Raw genomic sequence first — 13,011 nt, forward strand, 5'->3', positions numbered from 1 at the left:
CTTCCTGCCCCTGGGGTGGGGGGCTGGACTCGATGATCTCCCGAGGTCCCTTCCAGCCCTAATGTCTATGAAATCTATGAAAAGTGATTAGAAGCATGATTTATGAGGGAAGGCAAGGGCTACATAGTCTGGAGAAGAGATTGAGGGGGAAATTTGATCACCATCTTCAGACACCTGAAGGGTGATTATAAAGAGGATGAAGATAGACTACACCCTGTAGCTGGAGGGGATAGGATGAGGAGCAAAGACCCCAAGCTCAGCAGAGGAAATTTAGGTTGGAGCTTAGGAAGAGCTTTCCAACTCGGAGGGTGGTCAAGCCCTGGAACAGGCTGCTCAGAGAAGCTGTGCAATCTCCATCCTTAAAAAGTGTCAAGGGCAGGTTGGACAGACGCTTGGCTGGGATGGTTTAGTCATGGGTGATCCTGCCTTGAGCAGGGGGCTGGACTTGATATGGCATCATGAGGTCCCTTTTAGTCACGCTTGCCTGTGAAACCATTTCCCTATTGGCTTGCCTGTGCACGCACAGTGCAGTGGAGGAAAACATGAGTTCTTTGCTCCTTTTGCTTTATTTATGGCTATGCTAAAGTTGCAAGCGCCGTGCCAGACTTGTGGAGTCAGACCCTGACCCCGCTGCCTGCTTTGCATGGTTCTCCTTTGAGCAGATCCCGCAGCAGAAGCCGCAGGCTGGTCAAGAGACATTTCCACTCTGACCTGCTATGCCCCTAATCATAACCTTTGGGTTTTTTTTGCAGATGGTTCCTATGAGAAATCCACCGAAGAGGAGCCCCTGCAATTAAACAGAGGTGTTGTACGTGATGTTTGCATTTTAAAACTCCACTCATAGCTTTTAACCCGATTCTGCTGACCAATCCATGGAAAGCCATGACTTTGCTATGCATGCCCTATCAGTCACTCTTTGATCAAAAAATCAGTCAAACCAAAAATAATAAAGAAATGAATAAAAACCCAACCTTGACCAAAAAAACCAACCCCAAGCAGACTTGGTTGTTTCATAGCTCAGCAGACTCCAGCTGGAGTCTCTTCAACATACAATTCATAGCGATAATTAAGTTCCTAATGGACTTCATGGAGTGGACCTCAGAGTCTCCAGCTGCTCATTTGCAACTTCATTATTGCTATGAATTGTACGTTGAAGAGACTCAGGTATTATGGTGGTGACCAACCAGCAGGAGAAAATCCTGACGTACAATGGGTTTCTCCTTTCAGAAATACTTGGAAGCCCTCTTTGAATGCAGAGCAGCACTGGGATCTCCGACCAGCTTCTGCTTTGCCCTACACTCTGTTTAGGCCAACGGGGCCAGGATAAAGAGATGCATTGTTGGTCCCCAGCAGTAAAACCCTTGTTTCCCAGCACTCATATTTGTGCTTTGACCTCTGAACTCCTCTGCTGACTATTAGGTACCTTGAGCAATGGCAGTTCATGCGTTAAAGGCTACCCACAGCCCTAACCATAAGAGTGCTTCCTCCTGTCTCCTGCCATTGGAAGAGCTGCACTGGACTGAGCCACAATGGGACATTTCGAAAAGGAAGCCAATGCAAACACAACCTATTTCCCATGCCTGGGTAGCAAGTGCTGTCACTCAGGAGGCTGGCTTCCCTTTTTTTCCTCACGTGAAAGGAGTTCATTCCTCTGCACATAGCTCCAGCGTGGCAGCCAGAGCGTGGGCAGGGCTAGAGGGAGATTTGTTACTGTGGTATGGCCTAGTCTCAGTCTTCACAATATTAGGGAGGAAAAAGTGAACTCCTTGCTTCTTTAGCTTGATTCATGGCTGCATTTAGAGTTGGAGGGCTCATGCCAGGTTTGTGGGATGAAGTCACTTACAATGTCTTGCCCTTGCTCTTTTCATAGCTCAGCAGATGCATTGCCAGCATCACACCTCCGTAACTTATAAAACTACAAAAATAACTACAAGAGGATCCTTTGTGCTAACTACAAGACTAATCTACTGCACAGCAAAGCATCACCATCTACATGGGCAGGGATTTACTGCATAGTAAATTAGTCTACTGCACAGAAATTTAAACTGCATAGTAGCAGTAAATGCAGGTAGTAAATTTAGTGCGCAATAAAGCCAAATAGCATTAATTGCACATGTAGACACGTTCAGGGAGCAGGAGAGCAGCAATGGGGCATCCACACATAATCTGATTGACTGGTGTTGGGTCGCTCAGAGTGGGAGCAAGTGGGCAGTGCTGTTGTCTCAGTGTGGTCCCTGGCTTGGTAGGGAGGTGGCGTGGCTTTGCTGGCAGAGCTTGGAAAAGGACCCAGTTCTCTTGATTTCTTCCAGACCTGTGGTTAACCAAGTAGGCCTTGTGCCTTCTTGAAGCCTTGAACATGTTCCCCACGGTGTGCTAGGGCAGCATGACTTTGCCTTAGCACTTCTAGTGAAGTGTTAGAGACAGGGCAGCCCGACTGCCAGGGTCTGAGGAATATCCTTGTCTCCTTCCATTCACAGAGACATTCCCAAGAGCAGTGCTCTGGGGAAATGGCCAGCCGGAGGTCGGGTCACCGGGGGGCGACTCCATCCCCTATCATGAGTTCCTCGCTGGAGTTCATCCCCCGGGGCTTCAAGCCGAAAGGGGCAGGTGGCACCACAGTCCAAATCGTCTTGAAAGAAAAGCATAAGAAAGGTAATTCCTTTGGGAAGGGGTGGGCGAGTTTTGAGATATTCCCTGGAAAAAGGGTGCCCAGAGGGGGCTGGGAGTGCTAGGTCGTTGCATCAGTGCAGGAGATGGTAACGTGGGCTTGTGGGAGGCTGGATGCCAGTGCCGGGATGGGGAGGGTGACTCGCATGAGCTATCACTGCTGGGCCAGCTGGGTACTGGAAGCCATCCTGATACCCTAATCCATGTGTCCCTTGCATGTGTGGATCTGCTGCCTTCCAGGCTAAAGGGATGTGGTGGGCTGGGCTAGACTCCACGGCCTTCTTCTGGGCTGCTGGGATGCTGGTGAGAGAGGGAGCAGTTTGGGGTCCCTCCACGAATCCTGGAGGGTGAACGCAGCCAGGGGCAGGACTTTAGCAGTTGTTCTCAGGAGTCTCCCCTTATAATGCAGGCTGAGGGGTGGCATTATCCCTGCATGGGGATTTGCTTCCTTCACTGAGGATCCCAGGAGGTGGAGGGGAATTATCGCTGCAGCCTAATGGGACCATCTGGGAAAACTTAGCTAACTGGACGGTCCTTACCCTTCCTCCCTGCAAGTGCCACCTTGTGGGTTTGTCCCCAGAAAGGAGGAAGGAGGCCTCCAAAGACACATGAGGGTCTACAGCGGCTGAAACCTGTGGCCCGATATATGTCACTGATCCCCCTGGTCCTGACTACTCATGCTCATTAAAGACACCGTGGCACTTCCTGCAGAAGCAGGACTGTCAGTCCCATGGCCCTGTGCAGAGGAACTAGATTGGGGTGCTCAACCCCCAGCCTGTGGGCCTACTCCAGCTCCAGACACCATGCCATCTATCCCCGTGGGGCTCCTGTAACCCTGCACCTGACCCTGGCATTCAGGGGCAGTGCAGGTCATTCAGAGCCTGATCCCAGCCAGGCAGGAGTGGCATGGGTCCCCAAGGCCCAATCCCGGCTCAGCAGAGGTGGCCTGGGGCCCTGGGGTGCAAACCTAGCTTCCAGGGGTGGTGCAGGGAATAGACAGAGGTGGCACAGGGCCTCAGGACCTGATCCTGGTGCACAGGATGCATTCAGGTCCTGATTCAGTCTGCTGGCCTGAGGGGCCAAAACTGAGCACCACTGATCTAGGCGGTTTCTTGAGGTCCTCTCCACTTCTGGTTTCCATTATTCTGCTGTTTAAATCCCCCTTGTTGTTTCATTTTGGGCAATTTTCATTCTCACATTCTGTCCAACGGGACAGTGTCATGTTTCTATGGCTCCTTTGTACCCAGAGGGGCTGGACTGTGGTGTCGGTAGATGGTACCCCCTTTTTATAGCTTGAGAGATATGTTGTGTCCCGTCAGCCTAAGAAGCACCTTAGTAATTCACATCCCTGCCATTACTACTATCGCTGGCGCTACTAGGAACCCCCTTGTCTCCTTCTCTCCAGCTTGCATTTACAACGGGAAGACCTACTCCCATGGAGAGGTGTGGCACCCTGTCTTCCGATTGTACGGCACCCTGCCATGCATCCTGTGCACATGCAAAGATGGGGTCCAGGACTGCCAGAAGATCACATGTCCCAAGGAATATCCCTGTGAATATCCGGAGAAAGTAGAAGGGAAGTGCTGCAAAGTATGCTCAGGTATGAGATGGGACAGAGATCAGGCTCATCAGCACTACCTGCTCCTCCTGGTGTTTCTTTCTCTTTTACTACAGGCTATAAACAGATGTTACATGTGTCCTGGGAGAAACCATTTTATCTCAGGATAAATGGCAGTTATTCAGATGTCCATGTCCGTTATCCTGGGACAAATTCTAAAAAGATTCATGCAATAGGAATGGCTACCAATTCGTCCTGGGACATCACAAAGTGAGCCTGAACGGCTGTCCAGGAATTACATCAAGGAATCAATGGCAGAAAAGTGGCCGTGCATTCAGCCACTTGCTAAACGCTGACTGGAAGGGCAATAGGTGTACGTGCTGATCCCGGGACATTTCTGTTCTTGGACAAACACAGGCACAGCTTGTCCCAGGACAAATGCAATGTCTGTCCCCAGGAACAGGCTTCTCTTTTGGTTTCTTTCAATTGCTTTGTTCTAAGGCCTTCAATTTACAAATACTTATGTATATACTGGGTGCATCTACGTATGAAATTAATGTGACTGAATAAATTCTGGGGCAATTTGACCCAGAGTAAACTAATCATGATGTCGCCATGCACATGTGTGTTTAAGCACAGTAATTTACTCTGCTGTCGGATAGTACCTATGTCTGACGGGATTATCCTACAATATTAAGGACAATATTAAGGATAATATTGTAGGATAATATATAGAGTGTATTACAGAGTAAAGTAATTTAGTGCACCCTAACTGCGGTGCACATGTATATGGCGATGCTTTACTGTGTGGTAAATGAGTCTACTGTGCAGTAATGTGCATGTGTAGATGCACTCACTGAGAGCAAGAGGAGTCACATGACTGCAGCAGCAGAAGCATGTGTTGGCCCAGTTAGATCCTAACTTTGTACCTGACAACGGGAATTTGGTGTCTCTTTGTAGGATTCTGGTCTTTTCTGAAAGCTTTTGGGCTTGAGTCATAGAAATCAGAGATGGAGAAGACCTGCTAAGCCTCATAATTGATTATGGTCCCCCAGGGAAAGTTTGCTCCTTATGTCCCATCCCTCTGCGCTTAGCCTAGTCTTAGAAATTTAGGTGATGCAGCTTTTACCATTTTCTTAGGTAAAGGAAAAAAGTCTTGGTCTGTGCAACACAGGAGGGTCTCCCCAGAGGTCCAGAAATGTGGAGGTGGGGGACAGGAATGGCCTAGCCTAGGTTAGCTACCCGACGTGCAGGTGTAGCCCAGGTGCTGGGCTCTGGAGAGGCTGGTGTCAGAACTGGACTTGGAGCCGTAGCCAAAGTCAGGACAATGAAGCTGGAGATGAGCCAAGCTGAGGGTTAACTAGGGCCAGAAGCCAAAAGCTGAAGGTCAAACCAGAATCAGGAGCAGGAAACTGGAATCAGGGGACGCCGAGGGTCTCCCTGGAGTTGGGAGTCAGAGTCAGAAAGGGCAGGAGCAGGAATATTCACCTTTGCCTGGACGAGGAGACTGTGGGCTGGGCCTGGCCTTTATTTGCCTGTGGCTTCAGGGGACTGGCTGCCCTGACTGCCTCACTCAGCCCAGCCGGGACCAGGGCACGGCTCTGGGCTTGCTACAGGTGACATGTCTTCAGGGGATGGTTTGCTCCAAACTCTTGATTGGAGCTGGCAAGTCCAGGGTTGTATACTGGCCTCATCAAAGGGAAGTGGTGGCAGCATTAATTGCAGCTCCCCAGCTGCTAAATTTCCAGACCCGAGCCTGAGTGATTCCTCCTCTGTCCTTCCTCTGCATAACTTATTGCATCCCCATGCCTGGTCATGGCTTCGCTAAGTTTTGTCTTCTGCTATTAGCTTCCTTGGGATCAGGGCTGGAGCCACCTTCTTTTCCAAGCAGTTTTCAAGGCTCGGTTCCTCTCACTCTCATGCACCGAGCAGCCCAGGTGAAAGAGGTGCCTGTTTTTTATCTGCTGGAGTGGAGACCCATGGGGGGGAGGAAAAGAGGTCCTAGCAATGGGGGAGCGATTACAGACCACATGTGCTGAGACAACCTGTCTAAGTGCTCAGAGGCCGTGCCTCCTGGGGTCTATTCCCAATTCTGCCCCGTGCTACCATAGGCAAGTTATTTAACTCTTGTGTGTTGTCAATCCCCTCAAAAGGGGGGTTGTGAGGTTTGCTCAGCTGTGGCTAAAATGCCCTGAAAGGTGTAATAAGATCGCCAAAGATTATCCTTAGGATCAGTGCAGTATCAATGGCAGCAGTGTATCACTCTGCACTGCTTGAACAGGTCTAACAGGCCTGGGCTCCAGTGGAGGTTTTGTCTGTCTTAGGAGTCAGAGAAGCACTGGAGAAGGACAGGAGCATGGGTACATCCTGTTAATGTCACGCTAAAGCCTTATGTCTGAACAGCTTGCTGGACTATATTACGGTCACTGAAAAACACTACCCTGCTTTTATCCTTACGTACCTCGGGAGTCTGATCTCATTCACAACATGGTGAATCAGACATCACATAAGTCCACTGCGGAGGGTGAAGATGCCCCCCTCTAATCAGACTCATGCCTGAAAATAATCCTGCTCCTAAAATAGACCCCATCTATTTACACCAAACCCAACTCTCGCCTAAGGAGCTTAACGAGCTCCACATCCAACACAGTGAGAGAACAAGGCTAAATTTACTGGAGGGAGGGGGCTCCAAGACCCTCAACCAAATGCAATAAACCGGCTTCTAAAACCTAATCATTAATGACTCCAGAAACTGGGAATGAACGGCACACGTTCACCGGCGGTGCGAAAAATCGCCTGCAGTTCTGGAGTTGCTCCCACTCAAGCTTCCCTCCTGACAGGGCAGGCGAAATTCGGAGGTGGCACATACAGAGTAAGTGGCACCCCGAGAGGCGGGTGCGAGTGAATGCAAGCAGGTGTGTTGCTGAGCGGGTGTGTGGGGCTGGATCCTGGCGCGGCGCTGATCTGCTCTGCTTTGCCCTGCTGTCTTGTCTCACTGATGTAATGGAAGTGAGATTGATACCAACTGAACTGAGGTCAGAATCAGGTCCGAACTGGTGTCATTTGTATACCCACTGGGGTAAAAGAGAAGGATGCAGCTTGACAGGCACCTGCCAAGAGGGGGATGAGGAGAGAGTACCAGTTTGATTGATTTTTCTCTCTGATCCACTGCAGTCACCACTGTAGTTCCCAGGACCAGCATAATAATGGAGGCCAACAGCCCCACAACTGCTTTACACCTTCCTTTCCTCCAGAGCTCAGGAGAGGAGGCTTTGCTTGGATGTCCTGGAGCCCACACCCCAAAAGCATGAGTGACCTTAATACTGATAATAAGGTTAGGCATAGCACTTACATTTTAGATGCTGTGGAAACAGTCTCACCTCTACCCATTCCACAGATGAAGACCAATCCCTTGGGCTAGGCCAACCTATCAAGTACGCTTCCAAATTTACGGACAATAGCCTGAGCTAGTAAATCAGCATAGCTCTGCTGGCTTCCATGCAGCTGTGCTGTTGATACCAGTTAAAGCTTTGACTCAGATTAGTAAATGGGAGTCAAAACCAGATACAAGCATCCCCAACATTCAGGAGTGCCCAGGTCTAAGGGCTCTCGTATGAGGCCTCCTCTCCCCAGTGCAAAAGCAATGAGAAACCTGTGCGCCCAGAAGGAGCGTCTCATGGTCAAGATCCACCAGCGGGTCCAGGATGGGAATTTTGCCTTGCCTTGTTTGGTGGAAGTTTTTAGTTTGCTGCTATCTGAGCTCTGTAATGCTCTTTTTTACAGGCCTTGGATTAGAAAGCATGAACATTGGAAAAGGACCAGCAGAGAGCAACAAAAATCATTAGAGCTATTAGAAATGTGACATACACAAAAAGGCTGGAAGAACTGGGTTTATATAGTCTGGAGAAGAGAAGCTTGAGCAGGGATTAGATAAGTCTTGAAAGACCTAAAGGATGGCTATAAAGAGGATAGGGATGGATTACTGGTATTATCTGTCCCCAAAGGGATCAGGATAAGACATAACATCCTGAAATTGCAACGAGGGAGATCTGGATTAGATAGTCAGAAGACACTTCTAACTGTGGAGGTGGCTGTGTTGGTTGCAGAAACTCTATCCTTGACAACTTTTAAGAGCAACTTGGAGGAAATGATTTAGACAGCGGTGATCCTGCCCATTCTCTATGAAGCTTGTCATAAATAACTCAGGGAGGTCCCTGCTGGCGAGACCTACATGCAGTCCCCCCCCCCAGAAAAAAACAAAAACAAAAAAAAAAACCTTTTAATTGTTTAACGCCCCAAGAGGAAATCAGTCTGGAGTTGCAACTAGAAAGCCCGGTCTTCCAGCCTTTGTACCGATCTTAGTAGCTATACGTCCGAGCAACAGCTAACACTGACCTTGTTTTTTGCCTAGAGGCCAGAGTCAAGCCCACTGATGAAATAAGCACCCCCAGATGTACCAAGCATCTGAACAGGGTTTTGGTCTACATGTTTGTGCCCCCCAGCTCGGAGACCCCCACGGAGCTCCTGCGGAAGATCGCGATCGAGAAAGAAGCTTCCGATGAGGTGGAAATTTACAACTGGAAACTGGTAAAAGGTGAGCCTTGAAGAGGAAGCCAGCCAAGATCTGGGGAGATTCACACAAGGGGCCACTGCTCGTACATGTTGAGTGGCCTGGGGCGGCTCCTTCCTTCCTCCAAGTTATGGGTAATGCCTACATACGTCTCCAGGGAGGCCCATTCTCAAGTACACCTCGGTCACCTATAATGTGACCTTAATCCCAAAAATCATGCACCAAAGTTGACCTCTCTGTCTCTGGTGGGCTTGAGAACAGCTGCATGCCGGAGCAGAGGGAGGCCTCTGGAGTGGCTTAGCCACCACACCTCCCGGTTCAGGGCATGCGGACGCGGTAGGGGGCTGCTCAGGAGTGGCCATCCCTGGGGACACCAGAGGCATTGGATAGACCAGTGACTCTCCAAAGGGTGTTACAGTGCCTCGGTGCTGGGATACCCTTTCAAGGGCTGTGTGGGGTGCCACACAGCATGAGCACTATTAAGTGTGCAAACAGCTACACATGACGCACAAGATAAACCCAGAGATTTCAAATAGGCATGCACAGCATCCAAACCATCCTGACCTGCTGTGGTCTTTCTGAGCTCTTTGCAACAGAAGACTTTCTCTAGTATTTTTCTTTAGTCAAAACATGAGTGAAAGCACAGAGCTGGCATGTCATTAGCCTTGAGGCTCATGAAGAGTGCCTCAAGTCTAACAAGTCCAAGAATCACTGGTGTAGGCATAGCCTCCATCTCCTGATTTGGAGAGTTCAGAAAAAGTCGAGGCCATGATGCTCTGGTAGGATTGCCTGTAGAAACGTATCCAGTAATCCCTGTATTGCACAGGTGAGGCTCAACAGCTGGGCAAATCAATACTGATTCTCTTTTGGGCTTTGCCTGGATAGGCATCACACCTGAGCTGACCTGAAATTCAGGAAAGCTCTGTGAGTATCTTCTAATTCCTCTCAGCCCTGTCCTTTCCATTTTCCAGTCCAAATGGAAAGAGCAAACATTGCAGCGCTGCAAAAGGGCTCTTCTCATGGCCTGCTGACCCAACAAGCAGCAGCAGGCACTGGAAATCGAGTTATACAACTCATCCAACTTTCTGGACTTGATGGACTTGCATTTGAACCTCTGACCTTTGGAGGCTGAAGCACAACTCACAAACACCAAGATGAAAAACCATCTCAAATTAAATCTTCTACAGTTCTTCAGCTGGTGTAAATCAGGATCCCTCTGTCAGCTTGGGCTGAGCTTTAAATTAGCTGAGGCTCTCACCACTGAAGCAATGATTAGTCGACTGTAGCTCAGACTCTTGATTTAGTACCATAATAAAGTGGTTTGAGTTAGAAAGCGCTGCGTGCCTGAAAGCAGGGGGTATTACTGTATGGGGAGATCTCCACGTCAGCTGTTTCTTATGGTTCATAAGCTCATATTCTACCCAGACTGTTGTGCTCCTTTCTTTACCAGGCCAGGTTCTCCTTCCTTAGACCATCTCCATTATATTTGCATATCTATGATTTTGTAAGGACACCCGCGCTCGGGTTGTCTTATCTCCTTTACTGGGGCATCTGCCCCTTCTAGGTCTGGTTTGTGCCAGGGATTCAGAGGCTCTGTAGGGTCAGCACTGACACAGGTTAACATTGGGCCAAATTCAGGAGCAGACACCGGTTGCTTATTTTCCATCCCTTTCGTAGCCCTCTTGATGTCCTCCAAGCTAGGCTACATCGCCGGTACCCAGTGCCTCCCACTTCCAACGCACCTGCACCACCGCACCGTGCTGGAGCCGAGAGGACAGCGCCGATGCTCTGTGCGGAGCCCACTTGTTCCACTCCTCGTGGTTTGGCAGGGGTTGCTACCAAAACAGTGCCCAGTGTAGCCCTGCCACCTACCGTGTTTCCCCGAAAATAAGACACTATCTTATATTTATTTTTCCTCAAGAAGACACACTATGGCTTATTTTCAGGGGATGTCTTATTTTTATTAAGTATACCGTGTTTCCCCGAAAATAAGACACTGAGAGAGACCCACAGTGCTGAGTAAAACAGCAGCCACAGCTTTATTCTTCCCCCCTGAGGACACACAATACCTAAAGCAGAACTTCTTGCTCCTCACTTCACTGAGGAGACTTTTACTTTCACTTTCTATTTCTCCCTCTCCGGTCACCTCCGAGATAGCAGCTGTCACGATGGGGCAAATGAGAAGGGCTGCCTGTCTTATTTACCGCTTCCCGCCGGTACGCTTAGCCACGTCTATCACTATGTCTTATTTTCGGGGTATGGCTTATATTGCGCAAATACGTAGAAATCCTGCTACGGCTTATTTTATGGGTATGTCTTATTTTCGGGGAAACACGGTACCACAGCCAAATGCCACATGCCTCTAGGAAGCTTTCAGCCAAGAGTGAGAGAGCCCTCCTCCAAGACTGCAGCTCTGCTCTTTTGCTTGGCAGCCCGGAGTGTTGCTACTGGGAGACAGCTTGAGCTCGGTCCTATGCAGCTTCCACCTCTGCACTGTAAATCACTGCAGCCCAGGACAAGAAGACGGGCTCTGAGCAGCCTCCTGGAGCCCGGCCACCTCCCTCTTGTATTGGATTTATATTCCTACCCCTAAACAATATTGGCTATTCCAGGCTCAGTGCGGCCTGCTCCGCATGTCACAGCAATCATCGGTGCTGTCTGTGCCTATAGGAAACAGTAGGAGCTTTGCTGTTGGTTCCAGAGGGACAGGAGCAGGCCCTGGGTGCATTTTGTCTGAGGATGCTTTTTACAAATACAATGCCAGTTAAGCAAGTGGGGGGACTCCCCTGTGAGACTGGCATGCGGTACGATCCCTGAGGCATTTTAAGGCATGGGTTGTTAAATTCTGTCTTTGCGCTGAGCACTGGGGCGTGGATCTGACATAGGGAAAGGGAGTCCAAGAGGAAATGTTGGCAGGAACTTGCATGGAAGAGAGGCTCCATCTTTTGCTAATCCCTCCACCCCCACTGCTCTCACTCCTAGCTGGATGCTGGGGCAGTGGCCAGGTCAGGTATGATCTGGTGACAGCACATTCGGTCTCAGGATGGGGCAAGGCTCCACTTCTCCCTGCCACTTTCTTTCCTCGCTAGATTTTTTCAGGGACTTGAGCAGGGTGGCATTGGATCACAGGTAGGCACCTACTAGGTAGGACAGGGAGGACAGGGCTTACACTACACTAGCATTTCAGGCCAGAAGAGACCATTGGACCATCTCCAGTCTATCACCAGTCATACAGGGTTACCCGGTGACCCCCTGGCTATAGTCACTTGTTCTGATTGACCCACATGCTCCACAATGGCATCACACTGGATCTGGGGGCATCAAGAAACAGAGAACCCACCCTTTCCCTTGGGAGTTTGTGCCAGTGACTGGTTCCCCTTGCTATTAAAAAATGTTTGCCTTGGTCCCAGGTTGATGTTATGCCTCTTCCCCTTGGCTTTAAAGAGTACCTAATGTTTGCTCCTTGGGGGGGCACTTCTCACAACCCTTACTTGACCTCTTCTTTGACAAGCTGGGCAGACCCAGCTCATTCCTCTTCTCACTCCAGGGGCATCTTCTTTCTGTCGCCTCTGCAGTTTTTCAACTTCTTTTTGATGGTGCAGAAACCCCAACCAGATGAAATGGTTCAATGTCCATCTCAGCAATGCCAAGTCCAGCGATAAAACCTCCCTGCTCTTACTAGCAACCGCTCACATGCACCGCACTCACAATCCTTTGCCACGGTATGATACAGGACATTTATACTGAGCTGCTTGTCTGCCAGTACTCCGAGATCCTTTTCAGTTGTTGCTTTCCTGGATACAGTCTCTACTTGGTTCAACTGATCTGTATTTCCAGTTCCTAGATGTACAACATTGCACTTAACAGCATTCAAACCTGCACTGTTGGACTGGACCTAGCTTACTAAGCAATCTGGAGAGCTGCGTGTAATAGCCCAGCCTCATCTTGGGGGCCCACATCCGGGACATTGCGGCGAGGATCCCTAAGCTTCTCCAGCCCACAGACCACTATCCCATGCTCCTCATTCAGGTGGGCACCAATGACACGGCTCGGAGCGCTCCCAGCCGGGTCATGAGGTGCTACAGGATTTGGGAGCGGGACCAAAGGGTCTGGGAGCACAGGTGGTGTTCTTGTTGATCTTCCCAGGCTCAGGCTATGGCCTGAGGAGGGAGAGGAGGATCCATGTAGTGAACCAAAGACTGCGGCGCTGGTGTCA

The 13,011-nt window shown here is 49.7% G+C and overlaps 1 protein-coding gene across 1 annotated transcript in view; it reads left to right on the top strand.

Moving 5' to 3' along the window:
- The window catches only part of CHRDL2 (chordin like 2), a 35,694-nt gene that overhangs the window by 14,257 nt on the left and 8,426 nt on the right, over positions 1 to 13,011 (top strand). Inside the window, exons 5-8 of the mRNA XM_019530551.1 lie at positions 753 to 808; positions 2,478 to 2,652; positions 4,073 to 4,267; positions 8,637 to 8,819. Of these exons, the coding sequence (XP_019386096.1) occupies positions 753 to 808; positions 2,478 to 2,652; positions 4,073 to 4,267; positions 8,637 to 8,819 (609 nt within the window). The remainder of the gene's footprint in view (positions 1 to 752; positions 809 to 2,477; positions 2,653 to 4,072; positions 4,268 to 8,636; positions 8,820 to 13,011) is intronic.

The sequence above is a fragment of the Crocodylus porosus genome, unplaced genomic scaffold (assembly GCF_001723895.1).
Source record: "Crocodylus porosus isolate Cpor-Errol unplaced genomic scaffold, CroPor_comp1, whole genome shotgun sequence".
NCBI classification, from domain to species: Eukaryota; Metazoa; Chordata; order Crocodylia; family Crocodylidae; genus Crocodylus; species Crocodylus porosus.